We start from the raw sequence: 25,883 nt of genomic DNA, 5'->3' as shown, positions 1-25,883 counted from the left end.
TTTCGTATTGGATGTCATTTGTATGTGCATGCCCACATGCAGGATGTGTTGACAAATTTGCAATTTTCCATCAACAGAATATAATTTTCATATAAAGTACAAAGAAATGCTTCTTGGTTTTGTTCAAATTGTCTTTAGCGTGCAATATTACATAGCTAATACAATACATGAAAAAAGTCACTTCAGGTCTTTGGCTTATTTGAATAGGAGTATAAATACCCCTACATTATACATGGCATGTGATAACCGGCAGTATGCATGTATAGGAACATGTATTCCAATGTACAGTGTCCCCCACCCCCTACCCTACCCAACCCCACCCCACCTACCCAACCTCCTCCAATGTACAGTTTCTACGTCAAATGTATATACTCTTTTCTGGACACTTTTTGTATCACAAACAGTACTGTATTTGCAAATCTGGTATGTCATAAATGTATAGATGTAGCAGTACTGTCTATCTATAAGTCGTGTGTGTCATATATGTTATGATGAATTGAAAATGGGGGACCCTGATGTAAACAAGACGAAAGTATTTCTCTGGTCTGCATCCCCTTAGCAATTGTATGTATTGAGCTGTACTGTACTGTACCCATTCTGCAATCTGTTAATAAAGTTTTCAATCAATCAATCAATCAATCATACCAGTAAATAACCGAGGAGTGGTTAGGGAAGTGGAGAGTAGATGGGAGGTTGTGAAGTATTGAGGGAAGAAAGGGATTTGTGATAATGTGGTACTGTATGAGTGTGAGACAATGTGTGTGTGGTTTCTTCATCCTGAAAAGTAATTGTTACTAATCAATCGAAAGGAGCCGTAGTCGACTGCCAACCTTATAGTAAAAAAATTGTAATATTTTAGATTTTTAGATATTTCTTTTATCATTCTTTCCAAAAGCAAAGAGGCCTAGAAGCATGGCTAACGCTAATGGCACGCATACCAGCAAGGCTAACTGCCTAAGAAAATGGGCTGGGCGATATGGCCTAAATATGATATCACGATATTTTCTGACCTTTCGGCGATACACGATACACATCACAATGTTTTTCTTTTTTTCCCCAAACAATTCATTATGAGGCTTACCAAGACAGTATTTGAGTTTGCAAGCTAACATTAAAGACAAAATAAAATACCCATGCATTTAGCATTTTTATATTATATATTAGATTTAGATTATTGGATTATTAGATTATATATTGCATATATTTAGCAATGATATATTATATGATTTAGATATGAAATATGATTAATTGAAAATGGGGGACCCTGATGTAAACAATACGAAAGTCTCTCTCTGGTCTGCATCCCCTTAAAAATTGTATGTATTGAGCTGTACTGTACCCATTCTGCAATATGTTAATAAAGTTTTAAATCAATCAATCAATAGCATTTTAGCATTTTTATGAAACTACTGTATATTTGTATGTCTCTAAATGTTTTGATGAATTGAAAATGGAGGACCCTTAAGTAAAAAAGCCGAAAGTCTTTTTCTGGTCTTCATCCTCCAGTCCACTGTTGTTGTATTGAGCTGTACTGTATTGTACCCATTCTGCAATCTGTTAATAAAGTTTTCATTCATTCATTCATTCAGATGGCAAACAGAATCATTTTGATTGACAGTCGAGTCTGCCAATTACGTCACACCGCTTGCACCCGCCCTGCTGTTCTTAGCACCAATTGGCAAGCGCGTATTCGTTTTTTACTTCCAGAATGTCCTCCATTGATTTTGACGAGTGCTCACAACACAGCTACTAACATTAGCTCCCCGCGGCCGACGAGTAGATTACCAGCGCTCCGCAGGATGACCAAACGAGGCATAATGATTTTACTGCAACGAATGTTATAATAAAAGCCTTTCCATACATCTGTCTGATTGAAAACTTTATTAACAGACCGCAGAATGGGCACAACTCAGCACGGGCTGAGATATGAACGAGTAATGCTTGCTATCTATCTAGGTCGTCCTCGGACGTTGCTATGTTCGGGTAAATACGCTGATGTTATTGAACGTGTAACTATATAACGTTAATGCCACAAAACGAATATGCCTTTGTTAATCATAAGTAGTAACTTTGATGCAGTAGTGTGTGTGTGGGGGCGGCGTTGTTCAAAAGTTTGAACGTGTGGACCAGATTGACGCGACACAATCCTCTTGGGCAAAACCAAGAAAAGTGTATTGTTAATGAACTGTACCCAATATTTATATAATATCATCATATCGCCCAGCCCTAGCACAGAGGCACTGAAAGAGGATTTCACCCATCTAATGAACACACTAGACTAGACATAAAGATGTATGCATGCTTTTGCAGAGGACAAGAAACCTTCAGTGGACTCCTTCAGACCTTAAGCACCCCCGCAGCCCAAATGGAATGAAGAAAAAAACTACCAGTCGACTATCGACAAATTTCAGCCAATCAAAGTAGACTATCCAAATCCTTAGTCGGGGACAGCCCTAGTAGTATGCAAGACGCACATATTTGCATGCGCACATACACACACAATTCCATACACATACTTCAGTTATAAGCCATTGTTTCTGCTTCATTTTAATGTCCAGTAACTTGGTCTCATCCAGGATCTCTTCCAGGGTCAGATGGTGTGTATCCCCTCTCTGGTGCCTCGTCTGAGAAAAGGGAGGGAGAGAAACAGTCTTTAACTCATTGGTGGCCAACGCTTGAGCGCCAATAACGAGTAAACTCATTTTTGGATCAGTTGATCTTTTTCCTTTGATCCCCGTTCTAAACGATCATCCGGATCACTCTAGCCGTCCCTGGCTAATTTGCCTACGTTGGAATTGCAATGCCGATCAAATCTCACCAGGTGGCAGTATCACCTACTTTTTAAACTCTGATAGAAAGGGATCAGTAGAGACAATGGCTGAACTGGACTGTCAAGACTCGCTCTGAGGGGGAGGAGCTCTTGCAGAGCAATCGCATGGAGATCTGCTCGCCTCAAAACCTATAGTTTCCCGTAAACACGTGTAATTACTAATTATTATGATGGGATCATTGGAATTATTCTTTTTGGAGTGCCTTCTGGCTAAGGTAAGGACCCCCCATGTCTATTTTACCGAACCTGAAACATGTTTCTGTAACGATCACAGTGTCCTATTATACCAGACCTAAACCAATAATCGCATTTTCGGGGTAAGACTACCCCCCTGCCCCCCCTTGATGATTTTGTGAAGGCACATGTGTACATGGTAGGGCTGTCTTAAATACTTCGAAGCTTCGTTCGATGGCACAAGCTTCGAACACAAAAAAAAATCAAAATTTTTTTTTTTTTTTGCCTCAAATCTTGCGCCTCCATTCCAATGAAACAAAAGTAAGCGGCGCCTCGACTCCACCTCTCTACAACAAGCACGTGGAGATTATCTTGTGTTGAAAACAACAAGGACATGTGCAGCAGACATGTCGACGAAGAAGTCATCAGACGTGTGGTTACACTTTAAAATATGCAAAGACAATGCCCAAAAAGCCGAGTGCCAGATATGCCAGAAGAAAATGGCATATCACAACTCTACAACAACTTTGTCAAATCACCTAAAAAACTTAAGTATCGTTGTACACAACGGCGACGCCACACAAAATATGAATAAGGCTATGCCTATGCTGCTATGACTAATGTGTTACCAAGTTGGCTAATTTAATTGTAATCATCTGCTTTTGTAGGTGCATTGTCTGATATAATTATAAATTAAATATAATATAATTGTTTGCTTGATAGACGAAGGTTGCAACATAATTATGTAATGTCATGTTGTTGGCTGTGAGAGCAGCCCCACTGCACCCAGGCAGGGCAGCCGAGTGAAACCTTGTTGGCTGCGTCACAGTGACGAAAGGGGCTACTTAATTAATTAATCCAATCCACTTTATTTATAGAGCACATTTAAAAAGAACAAAGTTTACCAAAGTGCTGTATAAGATACAAAAATAAATAAAATAAATAAAATTATAATTAATATACATTCTTTTTTTCTCGAAGCTTCGAATTAAAATCGAAGCTCGGCCCTGAAGCTTCGATTGCCAAAAAAAGCTTTGAAGGTCAGCCCTAGTACATGGTATATACCTTTGATTTGGGAGTATTTGGGGTTTCAGGGGATCAACCAGAACGATTTGGGCTTATTGCATATACCACGTTTTATCTCGCGATCTATGGAAAAAGACTGGATTATTTTGGAAATGGGCGATGTTTAGCGTGTAATAAACTACAAACTACCGTGTGTAGAAACACACTCTTTTTTACATGTTGGACTAAAAATAGTGTCAAATGAGCCATACTATTGTCTCCATAGCTATAATATAGAATATACAATAGCTCTGCAAAGATTGTGAAATATCGTGAAAATGCCTGGTCAAGAAAAGCTGGCGCTAGTCAGTGCAGATGGGGAGAGCTTGTGGCCGTCAATGAGTTAAAGAGTTGTGTATATTGTTTTCTGAAAAAAAAGTATAAAAGAAAACCACCCCTTGCTCTCCTTTGTTGCACGGCGCATGCACACGTGGGCTATCAGTAGCAGCAAATTCAAATAGCAAATTCATCCACACATGGATGATAGGTTGATGATAGGCTCTTACCGGTACCACACGGGTATAGTGATGAACCTAGCTTAAATCTAACTCCTGGTCACGCTAACAGAGAGGTATAGTGATAAACCCATCTTAAATCTATCTCCTGGTCACGATAACAGAGAGGTAGTGATGAACCTAGCTTAAATCTATCTCCTGGTCACGATAACAGAGAGGTAGTGATGAACCTAGCTTAAATCTAACTCCTGGTCACGCTAACAGAGAGGTATAGTGATAAACCCATCTTAAATCTATCTCCTGGTCACGATAACAGAGAGGTAGTGATGAACCTAGCTTAAATCTATCTCCTGGTCACGATAACAGAGAGGTAGTGATGAACCTAGCTTAAATCTAACTCCTGGTCACGCTAACTGGTAGCTTCTTATCAAAGAAATCGATGTGTACATTGACCCAGAAAAGACCAACAGAGAGGGTTTCTGAACTTAAACCAGGAAGTACACACGCAGAGAGAGAGAGAAACACATTTTTTATAAGAAGCCACCGCTTTGTTAGCATGCATGCCCAGGAGATAATTATGGGTAGGGTTCTTCATATAATTCTATAAATAACAATTTTACCATTATAGTGCAAAAAAATATGTTCCTCCTGCCTCATTACTGTGGTCCTTTTATTTAACATTTAAGTGCTTTTGTTTTCAGGTTTGTATCTTTTATAATGAACCAACTGAGAAAGTGTGTAAATCACTAATGGAACAAAAACAACAAACTGTGTGTGTGTGTGCGCTTGTAGTGCTCCTTGAATGAGATCATCACAACACACCATTGCATTAACACAATGTCTGCCACGCAGTTTGACCATCTTATACCTCTCTCTGCCAGCACTGTAAGCCTATCTTCTCACCTTCTTTGCAGGGATATAACTTTTTAAATATTATAGCTATATCGACATTACTATGGCCCAAAGGCCCATTCAACATCGGGTGTCTATCGTTCCGGATGTGGGAACGTTATATTTTCCCATTCATACATTGTCGTGTTAATACCGTCGTGAATATAAGTATGTTTTTAGAGTGTTCTGCAGTAATTCCTAGAATGCGAGTTATAGGCCCTAGGGCTGACCTTCAAAGCTTCTAAAAAAAAATATTAATTATAATATTTATTTTTATTTTTATTTTTTTATCTTATGTTGTGGGACTTGTACAGCACTTTGGTAAACTTTGTTGTTTTTAAATGTGCTCTATAAATAAAGTGGATTGGATTAATTAATTAAGTAGCCCCTTTCGTGACTGTGACGCAGCCAACAAGGCTGCGCTGCCTGGGTGCAGTGGGGCTGCTCTCACAGCCAACTACATGACATTACATAATTATGTTGCAACCTTCGTCTATCAAGCAAACAATTATATTACATTTAATTTATAATTATATCAGACAATGCACCTACAAAAGCAGATGATTACAATTAAATGAGCCAACTTGGTAACACATTAGTCATAGCAGCATAGGCATAGCCTTATTAATGTTTTGTGTGGTGTCGCCGTCGTGTACAACGATACAAGTTTTTTAGGTGATTTGACAAAGTTGTTGTAGAGTTGTGATATGCCATTTTCTTCTGGCATATCTGGCACTCGGCTTTTTGGGCATTGTCTTTGCATATTTTAAAGTGTAACCACACGTCTGATGGCTTCTTCGTCGACATGTCTGCTGCACATGTCCTTGTTGTTTTCAACATAGATAATCTCCACATGCTTGTTGTAGAGAGGTGGAGTCGAGGGAAGGGAAGGCGCCGCTTACTTTCGTTTCATTGGAATGGAGGCGCAAGATTTTGGAGGCAAAAGATAAATAAAAAATCTTTTTTTAAATTTCGATTTTTTTTTATGTTCGAAGCTCGTGCCATCGAACGAAGCTTCGAAGCATTTAAGACAGCCCTAATAGGCCCAGACGCATATTATACATAATCTATTGGCATTTCGTTCCTATATACACGCTATATTAGGGCTGGGCGATATGGCCTAAATATGATATCACGATATTTTCTGACCTTTCGGCGATACACTATACACAATGTTTTTCCTTTTTTCCCCAAACAATTCATTATGAGGTTTACCAAGACAGTATTTGAGTTTGCAAGCTAACATTAAAGACAAAAGACTCTTATAATAATCTTATATTATATATTAGATTTAGATTATTGGATTCTTAGATTATATATTTAGCATTTTAGCCTTTCGTTTTTTTTGATTATATATTAGATTCGATTTAGATTATTAGATTATATATTGTAACTATTTATTTATTTATTTATTTATGTATACATTTATTATTTGAACGGCTTAAGGCTATATCTGTACTTGATGTTTGTTTGTTGTGTTGCATACTTGAAATAAACTTCAATCCAATCAAATCAAACCCCCCCTCTTAAAAACAAAAACCTGTGTTTAACCTAGCCATCTATAAAACATCATGCTAAAACTGTGAAACAAATGTCCTACTCTCCTAAAGAAAGAAATACAAGTTCAAGTTCAAGTTTCAAGTTTCTTTAATAGTTGTCATACAGAAGTACAGAATACTTTTATACAAAATGCTTCTTACTGTTACGCTCCAGAGACTGTGCAAGACAAGATAAGATAAGTATGAAATAAAATAACATAGTATAGTATGTAAATTAGAAGTAAAAAAAATGAGGTCACAGTGTTCAGTATAGACATATGTACAATGTTCGATGCAGAATAGACGTAACTGAGTTACCATATAATATACAATACTATGCAGTGTACTAATATACAATACTATATAGTGCAAGGCAGAAATGGGATGAGGTGCAATTTAGGTACAATTTACAGTAGGTGTACGAGTTGTAGTGCAAATCCTTTATCAATAAATATAAAGTGTGTTTGTGTGATCTAAAGTGTGGAGAGTGGGTGCTGCAGTGTGTTGTTTGTTTAAGTGAGTGTGTGCGTGTGGGTGTGTGTGCTGTGTGCATTTGATGGTTGTTGCATAGTGTTTATTGTTCGTTTAGCAGCCTGATGGCCTGGGGATAGAAGCTTCTTCTGAGTCTTTCTGTGCTCGCCTTAAGACTCCGGTATCGCTTGCCTGACCGCAGCAGTTCAAAGAGGCAGTTGTTCGGGTGGCTCGAGTCCTTAATAATTCTCTTAGCCTTCCCCCTGCACCGCTTGTTGTAAATGTTCTGGAGGGTGGGAAGCCCCCCTCCAATTGTGCGTTCGGCTGAACGTGTCACTCTTTGTAGTCTGCTACGGTCTTGTGCAGTGCTATTCCCAAACCAGGAGGTGATGTTGCCAGTCAGGATGCTCTCTATTGTACATGAGTAGAAGTTCCTAAGGATCTTCTGACTGACTTGGAACTTCCTTAGGCGCCTGAGGAAGTAGAGGCGTTGTCGTGCCTTCTTCACAACACTGTCAATGTGTGTGGTCCATGTCAAGTCCTCGGATATGTGGGCTCCGAGGTACTTGAAACTGTTCACTCTCTCAACCGGTGCCCCGTCGATGCTGAGGGGGCTGTAGTCCTTGACCCCCGACCTCCTGAAGTCCACAATCATCTCTTTTGTTTTGCTGACGTTCAGGGAGAGGCAGTTCTCCTGACACCACTGTGACAGATTTTCTACCTCTTCCAGGTAGGCCCTCTCGTCGTCATAGCAAACATGACTCAGTTATCCAATAGTGCTGCTGCTTATTTTGTTAAAATCTTTTAGTTAAGACTAAAAGACTACAATATAATATAAAAAATTCAAATGCATATGATCGGTATACATTATGCTCCATCATGCATGAAGGAAAGGGGGGGGGGGGTCGTTTATGATTCCTTGATTGTCAGTAACGGCTTTCTTTAGTACGACATCATACATTGATCCGATGGATTGCAATGAAATAAATGGACAATCGAGCTGGAATTAACGTTAGATTCGTCTTACCTGTGGCAGATGAGTCTGGAGAAAAAATATTCCAATTATTTGATTTCCATCTGCTAGATCCGTTTTCCGTTTGAACGACGCAATAAACGCCAAAAGCATATTGATTATTGCGTCTCGAAAGCGATCCAATGCACTAGAGTGTCTGGATCCACATAACAAGAGAGCTCTGCCTGGAACATTTTCGCCGATGCACAGAACGCACCATCCGGTTGAGAGTGGCGTGCAACTCGCCCGAAATCCACCAGGCGGCGGTTTTGAGCCGTTGCAATATCCGACAGAGGCCAGAGTCTCCCGGAGCCTTGCTGGCTGAATTATTAATGGCAATAGCGAATAAAGGAAATAACGATCATAAAAACTCGTTTCTGGCGCTCAACGCATGGCGGCCAATAACGATTATACTCGTTAATGGCGCAGAATCGGTTAATCAGGAGTACAAGAAACTCTGCATACCTTTGTTTCACAATGAAAAGTGCTTTAGAAATAAAATTAATTATTATTATTGTAAATAACCCCATGAAAGGTTTATTATTTTTATGGGTAATTACCTGCTTCATATTTGTGATGTTACTGGTTTCAGTGTGTGCCTAAAGTGATCAATGTGTTGGGCCGTTTATAGAGATCTATGCCAATTAATGTTTATGTATATCCAGGACTTTTTTTTATAAGAGTGGCAGGCCTACTACGGTATTTGTATATATGGCCTTTATTTTGAAAACCGTGTTGTGACGCAACCTTGTTTAAGTTTGCGCTTTGGACAGTGAAATGTTGAATTGAATGTTCGGTTCAACTTAGCTCGAAGGAAAGACTCTTAATCAAAAAGGTTTAATTGACCAGTATGAGGCCATCGCTCTTATGGCAGCAGGGCTGTACGGTAAGCTTTTTCACTAGGGGCACACTTGAATATTTTTTAGGGGCAAATTATTAAATAACTATTTTACCATTATAGTAGGGCTGGGCGATATGGCCTCTAAATGATATCGCGATATTTTTTTTGCCATATCACGATACACGATATATATCGCAATATTTTGACATTCATTTAAACCTTTGATGCATACAGTCACGCCAATATGATGATTATAATAAGTCCCTGCAACATATGTTTGCATTATTAAACCATGAAGATGCTTTAAAAAATAATTTAATGAAAATGTACTAAGAGTAGTCTACTGACACACTAATACATTTTTTTTATTTACATCTAAGACCATTTATATAAAAACTCTTGGGTGCCTTTTTTTTGCACAGTACTGTGTTTTCTATCCACTTTAGCCAAACACACACACACACATATGTATGTATATATACATACATACACACACTACTGTGAGAAAATAATAATCACACACAAAGGGATAATGGCTTATAGCAGACTTAATGATTGTAGAATATTTCAGATAATGAAATTAAATATTTATATCATCAACTATCCAGTTAGTATTTATACTGTCTGTAACGTTTGGCTACTTCTTTAAATCATTGAATGTAGAGAGAGAGCGGGCGAGAACAAACGAGAGAGCCAGCCCCCCCCCCCCCCCCCTCGGGTTTTGTTCTAGGTTCGCGTTTTTATCGTCTAAGCTGCCGTAGGTGATGACGTCACACTCTAATGTAAACAGGAAGATTTGAACACAGAGATGGAAAGTGGATGATATACAGAAACAACGAATAACCAATAAATATGAAGTTATGTTTAAACTTCTGTTGTCAAGCGTTGTCAATATAACCCACCCCCTTTCCTCACGAATGGAACTAGTGTTGTGGAGTCCGCTTTGACCGTTGTCCAGGGTTAGCAGCAGCTAACGCTAGTTAGCTTAGCATAGTCCTAATGGATACCTTGGTTACCAGCTATCAATTAAATTGCATGTTATTAAAGGTCCGCGCTGGTCTGTCTAATGAAATTACAACGCAACATTATGTCGCACTGTACAGCCTGGTTGTAGGCTAATGTTTTACTATTTTTTGTATCCAATTTGTATGGATTAATTTAGGAGTGAAATGCGAATGAAGGTTTGAAATCACTACTCGCAAGCTTGCCCTCAGATATTATTTTCCACTTGCACCGGCCAAATTAGGGGGCAATTTGCAATCATCTCGTCGCAGTGTACAACCCTGGGTAGGACTTTGATTGTTTATAGAAGAGGAATGTAATACTATGCAAAACGAGAAATAAACAGTGATTTTACCAGCAGTAAGTTGCAAGCCACTTTCATACGGGGAACCATGACAATTATTAGTATTATCTTATTTGCATATTGTCTCGTTATTAGATAGATAGGTTGATACTTTATTGATCCCCGGAGGGAAATTTAAGTAGACAGTATTTAAGTATTGAAAAACTTCCTAATAGTGGGCTACTCACCTAATGCATGGCTGACATTTGTTAGAAGTGTCCATGTCCCCGTCAATCATCACTGCCAGATCAGACTTAATTTAATCGGCTATGGTCTCTTATCATCTCTCCACATCGGACGTGGTTGTCATAAGATGGACTGATATCTGCTCCGTTCTTCTTGCAGAGCAAAATTAGCGGCTTAAACTTATTGAAAGGAAGTTCTTCTTTGGCGATGCAATAGGCCACATAGTTTCGTTTCGATTGTTCGCTAGGAATTATGGGATTTGGTGTTGGATGTATGGACTCTACGCACACAGGGACATGGTCTTTAATCGCACGATAGACTACAACTACCAAGTAGAATAGTGTGGCCCAGATTCACTTCACACGCAAATATTTTTTTTCACACACAGGCTATCGCACGGGGGCTACGCAGTAAATTCATTCATCACAGACAGATTTTTTCATAGCAGCACCGCAACATTATGTCGCACTGTACAGCCCTGGTTGTAGGATAATGTTTTACTATTTTTTTATCCAATTTGTATGGATTAATTTAGGAGTGAAATGCGAATGAAAGGGTTGAAAATCACTACTCGCAAGGTTGCCCCCAAATGTTATTATCTACTCGCACAGGCTATATTTAGGCTCAATATGCGATGTCCTCGTCGCACTGTACAGCCCTGATGTATACACATTTTTATTTTTATTTTAAAAGGGGAACTATTGTACTATTTCTTTCACTATTTGGGCACTTTTACACAATTCCTGTGAGTCTATGGAACACCTCTGTATGTTTTTTTTTCAAAAATATTAATTGTTTTGTATTTCTAATCAAGTACTCAAAAACAGCATTTTTCTACCTCAAGATCTTAAGCCGTTTTGAGGCTGGGCTCCAACCACTGTGTGGCCTGGTCCCAACTGCCACATCAACTGCCACATTATTATGCAGCTGAGAAATCTCTGACATCACAGATATGCACATTTTCAGATGACTCAGTTCAGTGAGGGTGAATATTGTGAGAGGAGAATTGGAAGAATGCGCCAATATGAGAATTAGAGACATAGATCCTATTAATATAAGTCCACATAGCTAGGAAACAATGCTAAACACTGAAAAAGGCGATTTATAAGATAGTTCCCCTTTAAATGGCAAACATTTAAAAATGGTGGGACCGAGCCATGCTCGTTACTACATTCTGAGTCACTATCCTAATCTCTGCCGTGCTTTTGTGCCCAACAGCCACCTGGCAGTGTAACCGGCACCCTTCAAAACTCTATTAACACTTTGGTTGCCACTTGTTAACATGGTAAAAATGGTTGAATGCCACCACCCACTTCAATGATAGCGTTGTGAACGCATAATCTGTTTTAAATGATGTGTCTAATCTGCTCGTCGCTTATCAATGACTTGTTTCAAGTTTCTTTATTAGTTGTCATACAGAAGTACAGAATACTTTTATACAAAATGCTTCTTTGCAGTCAACATAATTTTTTTTTTTAATCGGTTCATTTCCGTTTTATAGCATTTTGAAAAGCCCTCGTTTTTCAGGAAAATATATAGATTCCGTGATAAACGGCATTTACTGGAATATTCTGGACTACACAAAAACGTTGTAATTTTTCTGCCTATTTATGAATCGTTTTCAAATAAACGCTAGATTATCGATAGTATGTGTACTTATGCACGCTAGAGAATGTGAAAAATATATTCTCTCATTTCCTGATCGCACACACACACACAGGGCACACGCTGATATCTCTGTGAAAATAGATCCGATTACCCCAAGACTGGTAAAAAATTTATTGCTTACCTCAGATCAGATGTTCTCCAAAAAGATTATTACAATTTCTGATCGCCATTCCAAATATCGATCGTGTTTATTGATTCAGCGTTGGGTACTGTAAATATGTATTCCGCGTTTTCCGGCTCTGCGATCACTTGGGTCTCTTCAGATGCCTCGCCGGAGAAGTAAAATGAGGAGGGTGGACCCCCCCCCCCCCCCCATCAGTCTAATCTAATGGGGTGCAGTACCATCTGGAGAGACGATAAGGGGCGGTATTTTCCCAATGGAGCTCTGAGAGAGTCTGCAGCACTAGCGTGAGGCTCGATTGATGAAATATGAACTAAAATCGATAATAAAAAAAAATACGACAAACAAACGCTATATAGCGTTGGTGGCATTCAACAGTCGGCATGAACTAACGACAAAACGCGTCCGTGGCACTCAAAGTGTTAACATCCAAGAGTATATAGTGCAATAAAAAATTCTTTATCACACGTTCAGAGCAAATTTGTCCATGCTGTGGGCTTTGCAGCAGCTAGATGAGTCAATGAGCTGCTGTGAGAGCCTGGCAGGGCTTCTGCAGAGCCACAGAATGGTAAGCAAGCCGTTTACATGCAAAAGAGAGATGGGACCAAATGTTAAGTGAACGATTAATTGTCTCAACACAATAGAAAACAAGAGGGCTTTTAATCAAAGGGTTTTTGTCGTGATAGGATGATGCTCAAGAGACATTGTTGAAAGAGCTTCAAAGAACCAGTACAATGATGTTAAAAATGTGAATTCATTTTTATTACCAACTTTCTTGGCAATGATTGGACAGAATATGCGTCACGGTCAGGTAATAATAACTTTATTTGTAGCGCCAGGGGAGAAGGTAAGACACCAAGGTGTTAGAATAAGCAACTGAAAACGGTACCATTCGGGTCTGTATCTCACTTCTGATAATCGTCATTGTAATTGGTTCATGGTACAAATTCAATATAACTATTGATATCGATAACATTAGCTAGCTTTTTTTGTTGTTGCTTTTTCCCCCTGTTGTACCGAACTTGTACCAAGAGAGGTGGGGGGGTCATGTTATATTCAGGCCAATACGGGTAATAACTGGTTGGGAGTCTTACCTTCATGTAGTTGACTATCTTGGCCAGGCAGCCAAACTTGTAGCCAGAGCTACCGGTCAGAGCCTTCAGGTTAAAGTTGCCATTAGACTCTATGGAGACAAGAAGAGGGGAAAGGTAACAGTGTGTTAGCGTTGAGATTAATTTATAAGTGTTTTCTGTGAGAGGGATGCAGCTGCCAATAGGTATGGACTTTTCCACTGGTGTGTGCTGAGAGACTTGTTTGTGGTGAAGTGATCTCATGTAGCCAAACAGCAACACAGGCATGAGTTTGTTTATTTCATCAGTATCACAAGCCAAAGTCATACAACAATTAAAGATCCACGGAAAAACGGCATGATTTGATCACCCAAATGCAACAGACCTTTGGAGTGGGGTGGGAGGCCGATTTGACTGACTGAGGTACCCGCGCATTGAAGGGCGCGATTCAAAATCTAAATGTATTCGGACATTTCTCTGGGGGGGCTTGCGTGAAGAGAGTCGTCACTCACAGAGTGGATATGTTTTAAGGAAGAGAGCCGAGAGGAGCTAGCCCGAGAGACATTAGGGGGCGGGGGAGTGTGTGTGTGTGTGTGTATGAGCCCCTGTGCTGCCAGACAGCAGTCTGTGGTCCTATAGCACCTTAACACATTGCCCGCCGGGGGTTATGCCCATCTCATGCCCCTCTCTGCCAGCGCTGTAAGACTATGGAGATGTTTACCTTCTTTGCAGGGCTATAACTTTTTAAATTGTATTGCTATATTGACATTACTATGGCCCATTCAACATCGATTATCTATCGTTCAGGATGTGGGAACGTTATACTTTTTCATTCATACATTGTTGTGTTAATACCTTCTAGAATATAAGTATGTTTTTAATCTTTTCTGCTGTAATTCCAAAAACGCTAGTTATAGGCCCAAACGCATTATATAGATTATCGATTGCCGTTTCCCCCCCATACACGCTACACCAAAAAACTCAAATGTATATGATCGGTATACATTATGCCTCATCATGCGTGGAGGAAATGGGGGGGGGGGGGGGGGTCGTTTATAATTCCCCGATCATCAGTAACTGCTTTATGTAGGTTGGGTGGATATATTGATCAGATGGTTTGCAAACAAGGAAATGCACAATCGGGTTGAAAATAACGTTATATTCCTCTTACCGTGGGCCAATGAGACTGGCGGTGAAAGATCCCAATTATACGACGCCGATCGCCTAGGTCCATTTCCGGTTTGTATGGCGCAATAAACGCCGAAATCATATCGATTATTACGTTTAGAAAGCGATCCATTATGTACATAGTGTCTGTCGGGAGTCCCGTAACGAGATGTGACTGCCGGATGATTTTCATCGATGCACTGATGTCTGATGGCACATCCTGTTTGCGAGTGTAACTCGCCCGACCATCCACCAGGCGGCGGTATTGAGCCGTCGTTGCAGTCACATCTAAGGTCCAGCTGCAGGACCGGGGGTGGGTATATGAATTATGAATGCCATGGCGAAAAAATGAAATATTGATCTCAAAAAGGCTGTACAGCGATCCTGGCAGACAACGCATGGCAGCCAATTACGCTGGACAGCGTTTAGCGCTGGATGTGTTAAGAAGAGGGCACGGGGCGGGGCTTGCTTTGGGCTAAAATAACAGATGCTGTAGGGGAGACAATCTGCCCTTCTGTGTGTAGATGGTAGGAGGGAGGGAGCCTCGTTACTGCCGTTGTTTCAGCATCGAGTTCTTTAACTGTGTGGCGACGGGATTCAAAATAGGCTGTGTTCCGTCTCTTCAGGGTCGAGACTGAGTGAGACCAGAAATGTATCGGTCCCAGGCTCAAACATCTGTCCAAACAGGAAGTAAACTAACCATATTATAAATAATATAACATATTTAATTGTTTATTTATTCACAGTGTCCATGCTTAGCAACCAGAGAGTTTACAAGAAAACCCAACCATACCATACCTTGCTAGACTATGGCTAGCCCGTTCGGCTTAAAGCCAGTCCGCAATGTAAACAAACAGGTCTCTGGTATCACATTTCTTGGTGAAGTGGATACCCCAGTTGCAAACAAGGAGCGCTCACCTATCTGCCTATTCTTTAATCCCAGCCGAAGAGTGCTGCCGAGTGCTTCCGCGTTTTCCCTGATTGGCCGCGACACGCACTGCGGCAGAGCGGAGCGGCACATTATGCAGCCGTAATCCCCCCTGTTTTAACATCGACGGTTAGCTCAACTCGTTCGCCGCCTTGCTGTGGAGCCTGCGGTGCGTTGGTGACAAGTTCGAATCACTTCAATTTCTTTTCTTTTCTTTTTTTTCTTTTTGCGTTTAATTAATTTATCATCTCTCGCTATAAACGTGCATTCTTTCGCCGGTTAAGTTTAGGCATTCTTTCGGAGTTGGTTAAGGTTAAGTTTAGGCATTCTTTCGGAGTTGGTTAAGGTTAGGGTTAAGTTTAGGCATTCTTTCTTTCGGAGTTGGTTAAGGTTAGGGTTAAGTTTAGGCATTCTTTCGGAGTTGGTTAAGGTTAGAGTTTGTCGCAGAGCATGGCAATAGAATGCCTGTCTGTCTTTCTTGACGCGGAGGCAGCAGCCTATTTCCGCTCTACCGAGGTCACATGCGTGGCCAATCAGAGAAACGCGAAGCACTCTTCGGCTGGGATTAATATAGACGCCACCTATCTCAGCATCAGGGGCGGATTTAGGATTGTAGGAGATCCGGGGCTTAGCCCAGATAGGTGGCCGCACAAGCGGGCCCGGATTCTTTTTACTTCGACACCACAACCTTTAACGTATACCACCACCTTAAAGTGGACAAAAGGCACTAGAGAACACTTAAATTCACACCCTTTAATTAATGAAGCAAACTATAATAATTTATAATAATAATAATAATAATAATAATAATAATAATAATAATAATAATAATAATAATAATAATAATAATAATAATAATAATAATAATAATAATAAACTGTGTTTGTATAGCACCTTTCATACAAGAATTGCAGCTCAAAATGCTTCACAGCAGTACAAAAAGACATAAAATGAGCACAACATTGGCAGATCAAGAGCAATGCATAAAGTACAGACATAAAGCATAAAATAGATAGCAGTAAAATAGACAAAGTCAAGGTAAGACATCGTTTTTCATATTAGGATAACTCGCCGAACGTTGAGCGCCAGGACTCCCGAAAACCAGAGTATAGTCGGGTTTTCATCGTTGTTTCTTTTATTCGATATTTCCATTCATAAAGACATGCCGGCAGCCTGTGTTATCACTGGGGATGGGTCTGAGATCTCAAAAGTCCAATACCGCCGCCTAACACCTTGTGGCCGCTATTGCACTCCATTTGAAACGATGTGGCTTGGTGTCTGTCATTTTGGAAATGACACCAGACCACCCTGAAACTACACTCATATTCACAACGGTATAAAACGAAAATGTATGGATGGAAAAATGATCTGTTTTTTGCATCTTGACCGGAAGAAACTCAATGACAATCGACTATATTATTAGATCCATAGCTATAATATATAATATAGCTTTAGGCCTGCAAACACAGCCACGAATCCCCATGTTAAAAGGCGCTGGCCTTTCAACAGTAACAGTAAACAGCGCCATCTGGTGCTAAAAGTGTTAATATGCGTCTTTGTTTACGGTTTGATTATCACTGATACAAAGTAAAATAGTGCAGTGCAATAAAATAGTTATCATCGTATTTTTTCGGGAGGCCGGTAAGGAGTGCATTACAGTAGTCGAGTCGGCTTGAGATAAAGGCATGGATCTGGTTTTCAGCTTCCTTTTGATTTATAAATGGCCGTACTTTAGCTATGTTTCTAAGGTGGAATAATTATGTTTTTGTCAACTTGTTCATTGTGATTTAAAGCTTAGGTCTGAGTCTACCATAACACCAAGACTTAACTCACTCAAATACAGTTAGCAGCTGGATAGACTACAGATGGAAATTAGCTTCTGCTAAATCTGGTGCAAACATATTTTCATGTAACAATGATTAATTGTCAAAAAAATTTAAAAAATAAAATAAAGAAATTGATTCAGGGCTTTTCAGAAAACATTCAGGGCTTGAGCCCAAGTAGCCACCCGCTAGCCCAGCCCCTGCTCAGCATGTGACAAACGCAAACAACAAGACGCTCTTGTTGGATAGTCTGACCCCTGTGACTGCATCCTACATGCATCCCTGATCCCACACACCAATACCCCACATATCAACCTTGAGAAATAAGCATTTCAGGGTCAGACTAGTGTGGAGAGAAGCACCTAACAGGTATCCTCGTCTCTCCAGTGTAGTCAAGCAAACTGGGTCAGCTCAGCAGCCCCTCAGCGTAGCCCCTCACCCTGGGGAGTCGTGTGTAAGTGTGTTACAGAGGGGAGGCCTGCCAGAGAGAAGCAGCTCTCTGCTGTAATGAGTAGCAAGGCAGTGTGGCGAACAAGTTTTCTGTACCCATAATAAGATGTTCCTAAAAGAATTATGGAAGCTGTCTTGACCCTTTCACTACCACAACAAAAGGTTAACCCTTTCACTACCACTACAGAGGGCTAACCCTTCCTCTACCACACTACAGAAGGTTAACCCTTTCACTACCACACTACAGACTGTTAACTGAGGGGGGACGACGATATCGCAGTGTGTTTTTCAAGTGTCGCAAATGAAGCAATCTCATCAGAGCTGGACGTGCACACTTTTCACTTCTTACCATCTTGCCGTAATAACGCATTGTTCGCAGTGTGCTATTGTGCATCTTGACATGATCTTGACATTGAGATGACAGATCTAGGCTAAGGGTATATGGCATTTTTCATACTGGCAACTATCATAGCCAGTGGAGTAGAAATGTAATTTCATGATAAAGATATTCTCACAATATAATTTATAAAGCTGGAAAAAGGGGCTTTATCGTGGTCAAGAAAGCCTGCTATCAAACTCCACACAGCCTCACCTGCTCTGATCCCAGTCTCTCAGTCCAAGAATGTTAGACAAATTCATTCTTCAACACCCCCCCCCCCTCTCTCTCTCTTAATGTAGAGCTCACAGCCTCCATGACCACCAATGCAGTAAATTAAAGAGCCATTTTGCAGATTTCTTACCTAAATGCTCCTGTTCTCAATTATCAGGTAACAAAACAACAGCTTATTTTCCTATTCTAAAAATCTGTTTGGCTGGTAAACTAGTGAGAGTGACCAGTGCATTTTGGCTAGGCTCCTGTTGAGGCTGCCAGATTATCATAGAAAAAAATCATAATCACGATTATTTTATATTGAAATCATGATTACTCAAAGGCTGCCTTTCTGTACTTTTCTACAAGTTACCAAAGACATGCGCCGTGGCTCCCTCCTCCCTCTCAACATGAGCTGAAACTACTGTTTGGGCTGTGAAAGAAGGGTGCGCTACATTTACAACACAAGACAAAATGAGAGCAATATGGAATGCAACACAATAATCGTGTATCTCGATTATCTTGTTTTCATGATCATGACCAAAGCCACAATTGAAATTGAAACTCTGTGAAATGGCCCCAACTCCTGTTGAACTACACACTATAGAATCCTCTCCTGCTGCAGGTACTAACGCTTTCCTCCTTCATTTCTCCATCCTACTCAGAAACCATGACAAACATAACCACCACGCTCCCGGGCGATCTCTCCGCGCGCCCCGACCTAGCCCTGCTCCCCCGGGTGTCCCTGCAGGTCCAGGAGATCTACCCCTTTCACGACGGCTGGAACGTGGCATGCTTCGTCATTCTCCTCCTCCTCATCCTCACCGTGCTGTCGCTAGCTGCCCTGGCCGTGCTGTACGAGTTGCTGGACTGCGGGTGCTGTGCCAAGGGAAAGACCCATCGGCAGCTGCAGGAGGAAGGGCCCGGGAGATGCAGTAAACTAATGAGCAGCTTCAGCCACTCACCGCACTCAGAGGTGGTGTAGGGGAAGGAAGCGGAGAAAGTGGGGATTCAATGTTGAACTGGCCTACATCATAGACTTTGACCTTGCTCCCCTATGAACTGAACTGTTTAAGATGCCTGACAGTGTCCATAGTACTGCTCGACACAGTGCCCGTAATACTGCTCGACACAGTGCCCGCACTGCTCGACACAGTACCCGTAGTACTGCTCGACACAGTGCCCGTAGTACTGCTTGACACAGTGCCCGTAGTACTGCTCGACACAGTGTCCGTAGTACTGCTCGACACAGTGCCCGTAGTACTGCTCGACACAGTGCCCGTAGTACTGCTCGACACAGTGCCCGTAATACTGCTCGACACAGTGCCCGCACTGCTCGACACAGTGCCCGCACTGCTCGACACAGTACCCGTAGTACTGCTCAACACAGTGCCCGCACTGCTCGACAGTGCCCGTACTGCTCGACACAGTGCCCGTACTGCTCGACACAGTACCCGTAGTACTGCTCAACACAGTGCCCGTAGTACTGCTCGACACAGTGCCCGTAGTACCGCTTGACACAGTGCCCGTAGTACTGCTCGACAGTGCCCGTAATACTGCTCGACACAGTGCCCGCACTGCTCGACACAGTGCCCGTACTGCTCGACACAGTGCCCGTACTGCTCGACACAGTATCCGTAGTACTGCTCAACACAGTGCCCGCACTGCTCGACACAGTGCCCGTACTGCTCGACACAGTACCCGTAGTACTGCTCAACACAGTGCCCGTAGTACTGCTCGACACAGTGCCCGTAGTACCGCTTGACACAGTGCCCGTAGTACTGCTCGACACAGTGCCCGTAATACTGCTCAACACAGTGCCCGTACTGCTCGACACAGTGCCCGTACTGCTCGACACAGTACCCGTAGTACTGCTCGACACAGTACCCGTAGTACTGCTCGACACAGTGCCCATAGTACTGCTCGACACAGTACCCGTAGTACCGCTTGACACAGTGTCCGTAGTACTGCTTGACACAGTGCCCGTAGTACTGCTTGACACAGTGCCCGTAGTACTGCTTGACACAGTGCCCATAGTACTGCTCGACACAGTGCCCATAGTACTGCTCGACACAGTGCCCGTACTGCTCGACACAGTGTCCGTACTGCTCGACACAGTGCCCGTAGTACTGCTCGACACAGTGCCCGTAGTACTGCTCGACACAGTGCCCGTAGTACTGCTCGACACAGTGCCCGTAGTACTGCTCGACACAGTGCCCGTAGTACTGCTCGACAGTGCCCATAGTACTGCTCGACACAGTGCCCGTACTGCTCGACACAGTGCCCGTACTGCTCGACACAGTGACCGTACTGCTCGACACAGTGCCCGTAGTACTGCTCGACACAGTGCCCGTAGTACTGCTCGACACAGTGCCCGTAGTACTGCTCGACACAGTGCCCGTAGTACTGCTCGACACAGTGCCCGTAGTACTGCTCAACACAGTGCCCGTAGTACTGCTCGACACAGTGCCCGTAGTACTGCTCGACACAGTGCCCGTAGTACTGCTCGACACAGTGCCCGTAGTACTGCTTGACACAGTGCCCGTAGTACTGCTTGACACAGTGCCCATAGTACTGCTCGACACAGTGCCCATAGTACTGCTCGACACAGTGCCCGTACTGCTCGACACAGTGCCCGTACTGCTCGACACAGTGTCCGTACTGCTCGACACAGTGCCCGTAGTACTGCTCGACACAGTGCCCGTAGTACTGCTCGACACAGTGCCCGTAGTACTGCTCGACACAGTGCCCGTAGTACTGCTCGACACAGTGCCCGTAGTACTGCTCGACAGTGCCCATAGTACTGCTCGACACAGTGCCCGTACTGCTCGACACAGTGCCCGTACTGCTCGACACAGTGACCGTACTGCTCGACACAGTGCCCGTAGTACTGCTCGACACAGTGCCCGTAGTACTGCTCGACACAGTGCCCGTAGTACTGCTCGACACAGTGCCCGTAGTACTGCTCGACACAGTGCCCGTAGTACTGCTCGACACAGTGCCCGTAGTACTGCTCGACACAGTGCCCGTAGTACTGCTTGACACAGTGCCCGTAGTACTGCTCGACACAGTGCCCGTAGTACTGCCCGACACAGTGCCCGTACTGCTCGACCGCTTGCAGATAATAAGATGTGGAGGACAGAAGAGGGGAGGGAAGTGGGTGGGAGAAGAGTATGTTACATGATGAGGGACAGAAGGAGGTGCTCAGTGATTCAGGGTAAAACTAGTTGGTTAATCATCTCATTTAGAAGAAAAACGTCACAACTCTACATTCACTAATAGGGCTGCTGCAATAATTATATGATGAATAAATCGGTAATCGTTTTATTTTCCCCTTAACATTTTTTTATTTTCCATATTAATTTTCAAATAATTTCTTTCTGCACATAGGTCAAAATACATTTTCTGTCACCCACTAGGTCAGTACTTAAGATTCAGATCAATCTGCGTGTTAAATAACCTGAATCTTTCTCATGGTTCAGGCCGTGTGCACAAACCCTTTTGAGGTTTGAGGCTTGATTCCCGAGCTCTGATGTTATCAGTGATGTTAATATAGATTTAGTTGCATTTATTCATAAGAAAACACAAAGTACTTGTGCCCCAATGATAAGTATAAGCATTCAATGAAGAAACCTAATCCCATTGTCAAGATAAAGTCTAATATGTCTATAGATACTTATACTATGAAACTACTCACTACAAATGTATTACATGGCCCATAACGGCCCCAAGCAGCATTGCCAACTCTAACAGACCAGTGCCGGTAATCACAATTATTTGACAGATATTCATCATTATTTATGCTAATTTTATCTATTTATATTTATCTAGTCTATTTTAATGTATTTTCTGCTGTGAAGCACTTTGAGTTGCAATTCCTATATGAAAGGTGCTATACAAAATATTAATATTAATATTAAGAAGAGTTATGATCGCAGCAGCCCTATTCACTACCACTTCAAAAACAGTGTCCATGAGTAGCCTTTCTGACCTAAACCCTATCAGAACCAAACACCACACAGCTAAATAATCTGGCCTGAACACCACACAAGGCAATATTAACACTTTCCCCGCCAATCACGTTGTACGACACGTTTAAAGTTCATGCGAATTCTGCCAATCCACGGCGTACGACGTTATTGAGATCATATTTCATATTTTCGCCATGGTATTCATATTTCCCTCACGCAGCCTGGTCTGATGCTGTGTGAGCCGGCACAACTCTGCAACGCTTCAATACTGCCCCCTGGTGGATGATCGGCGAGTTGCCAAACCAGAAATGGCCGGTTGGATATCGGTGCGTCTCCTAAATCCGTCCGGCCACTCGCATATCGTCGCGGGACTCTAGCCACACACGTGGATATGGGTCGCTGCCATAACTCAGATTACAAACATCACAAAACAAACTGGTCAGACTACTACTTTACCTTACCCCCAGAACCCACCTCACCCCTGCCCACTTTGACAACCTAGGATGGCTTAGAGTAGACAACAGAGTACAGCAACTTGCAATGGGCCTGGTCTACAAGATACACTATACGACTAAGGTACCCATGTACATGTCAAAATACTTCCCAAAGGTCAGTGAATACCACAACCACTACACCAGAGGAAGCTCAACAAATCATGTTAAACCCAGATTCGGCTCAAACAAGGGACTAAACACGTTTCGCAAATCGCAATTATGCCACATCAATGTGGAACGCCCTACCCAAAGCTGTAAAGGAATGGGAATCCCTACCCACATTCAAAACCGCTCTTAAAGAGCACCTACGGGAGGCTGCAATTCGAACCTGGCCACCGTAAAAGCCCAAACCCCCCACCACCTCCTAATAGACAGTCTCCTCCCCACCGCATGTATATATTCCCTCCCCGCCGTATGTATATTTCTCTCCCACCCACCCACCCCCCTCCAAATGTACAGTCTCCCACCGTATGTATATTTCTCTCCCACCCACCCACCAATGTTCCCCCTAAGGTGCGCCCGTGCGTGCGTGCGCACATGGCAAAACGTTCTCGCGCACATCTGAAATCAGTCACAAAAAAAAAAAAAAAATTATTCAACAAACATGACCATGTTCACGTCTTAAACTCATACTGAGGCCTTAGTTTTGGTTTTAAATTGCATATCATCATTCATTTATTTATTGTCACACAGAGCAGAAGAATTTTGCCAAAACAAACCAATAGTATCCAGTTGCAGAACGGCAGACCAGCCACACTCTCAGACCCAAACGCATTTCCTTTGATTTAATTATACATCAAATGATTTATGTCAAGGATTGCAATGCCTCGCTTGAATGAAGTTAACTTTTCACCTGGATAACATTAACATTCAGGGTGAATGTAATGTGAGAAATTGGGATAAAAAAGAAATATATATATATATATATATATATGGTCGGACAGATCCGACCAGCATTGCTGGCTCCTCACAATGCAAACGCGAAAATGTACATTACAGATGAACTGCAGAGAAAATGTCCAATTTATCATCCCCGTCGAGACTAATTGGAAGCGGAGTGCAACGCGTGCAAAGCTTGACCATATGTTTAATTGTTTATGTGTCTAATAAAGGTGCTGACGATCTCAAAGCTCACATGGACACAGCAAAACATTACAAACAAAGCAGTGCGAGGCGAGAGTTTGATGGCAAAGTTGACCAAATTGATGAAGAATGCAGCTATACAGAGAGAGAAAGAAAATAATTGAAAACTATTTTGATGCCTCAAAATTATGTTTTGGTTTGATAAGATGCTTATGATACAATCATAAGGATTATGTGTGTAATAAATTAGTTTAGTACACTAATTGCAACAAATCTGAAACTGCATAGTGCACTTTTAAATTAGTATCTTTGTGAGGTTACTGTTTTATAATTTACATTACATTGAAAAGATAAAGATATATTTTTTAAAGCTGGATTTTCTAATACAGAAGAGGTATTATTTAGAACATTACATCATATTTTTCTTGTTATTTATTTTGTCCAGTAAGACTTGAAAATATATTATTTTGTCATAGGTTGATTTTCTTGAGATTTGTCAGATAGATTACTTTAGGCATAATACAGCATGTTGAGTAACTTTGGTTATAGAGAGATATTATTTTGTTATATAAAATAATATAAACAATAATTTTATATCCATACAGAGGAGGTATACTTTAAATATATTATAATGATAAGGCATCTTTGAGTAAACTTTGATTAAGTATCTTGAGGCTGAAGGCCCGGTGGCACGGTGGTGTAGTGGTTAACACTGTCGCCTCACAGCAAGAAGGTCCAGGGTTCGATTCCCGCTTGGGGACCAGGTTTCCATGATGCCAGTTACCCAGGTGGGGTATCTCCCAGGCCTTTCTGTGTGGAGTTTGCATGTTCTCCCCGTGCTCGCAAGGGTTTCCCCCCCCCCGATAAGATAAACCCAATGGAAAAACATGCACAACAACAAGATCGCTAACGCTGTGGCGTCCTTGACGAAGACGGACAGGAGCACTTGGATTGGTCCCCTGGCGCGGCTCACGTTGACGCCTGTCTGCTCCCGGCTGCCCTTGGGGGGGAAGGGCGACGGGATGGGTTAATCGCAGATACGAATTGCATGCATGCATCGCATGTGTGCCAATTGATGACCTCGGAGCAGGTCCTAAATTATTATAGAGTGTCCTCTTTTAAAAAAATCACAATATGGTCACCCTTGAAGTCGCATTATAATTCACTTAATAAAATAATGACTAGTCAGCCTCCTAAAAAGACAAAAGTTAGTGACACGACTCACACCGCCGCCGCCAAAGTAAGGACTATGCTCTGTATCGTCAATCAATGGTCAAATAAATATTTGATTAAGGAATATAATATGCCTTTTTGTATTATTTCTCTGTGTATCAGCAAAATGTATATATTTTTATGTTAGACATTAAGGGACATTAAGATTCTCCGATTTTTTACAAACCGCCGCTTATCAACTAACCGATTAATCGGCAGGTGACGTATGTTGCTCAGTAGTTGCTGATGTCTGCTCAGGAGGTTTGAGTGTTTGCTCAGACCAAAAAATTATTAGAGGGAACATTGCCACCCACCCCCTCCTAATGTACAGTCCCCTCCCCATCATATGTATATACTCTGTCAGGATCTAGGGGTAACAGTACTGTATATTTGAATACCGTTTATGTCACAAATGTATCAGTACTAAATACCTATATGTCCCTATACCATAAATGTCATGTATGTTGTGTATGTCATAAATGTCTATATGAATTGAAAA

At 41.8% G+C, this 25,883-nt stretch overlaps 1 protein-coding gene across 1 annotated transcript in view; it reads right to left on the bottom strand.

The window, feature by feature from the left end:
• gtf2e2 (general transcription factor IIE, polypeptide 2, beta) overlaps nt 1–25,883 on the bottom strand; it is a 54,150-nt gene that overhangs the window by 13,669 nt on the left and 14,598 nt on the right. The window contains exons 3-4 of the mRNA XM_084319535.1: nt 13,692–13,780; nt 2,517–2,624 (exon numbers count right to left, since the gene is read on the bottom strand). Coding sequence (XP_084175661.1) covers nt 2,517–2,624; nt 13,692–13,780 — 197 coding nt within the window. The remainder of the gene's footprint in view (nt 1–2,516; nt 2,625–13,691; nt 13,781–25,883) is intronic.

The sequence above is a fragment of the Notolepis coatsorum genome, assembly GCF_963971535.1.
Source record: "Notolepis coatsorum genome assembly, chromosome: 7".
NCBI classification, from domain to species: domain Eukaryota; kingdom Metazoa; phylum Chordata; class Actinopteri; order Aulopiformes; family Paralepididae; genus Notolepis; species Notolepis coatsorum.
The sequence above is the reverse complement of the archived record's forward strand: the minus strand, read 5'-3'. Positions and strand labels throughout refer to the sequence as shown.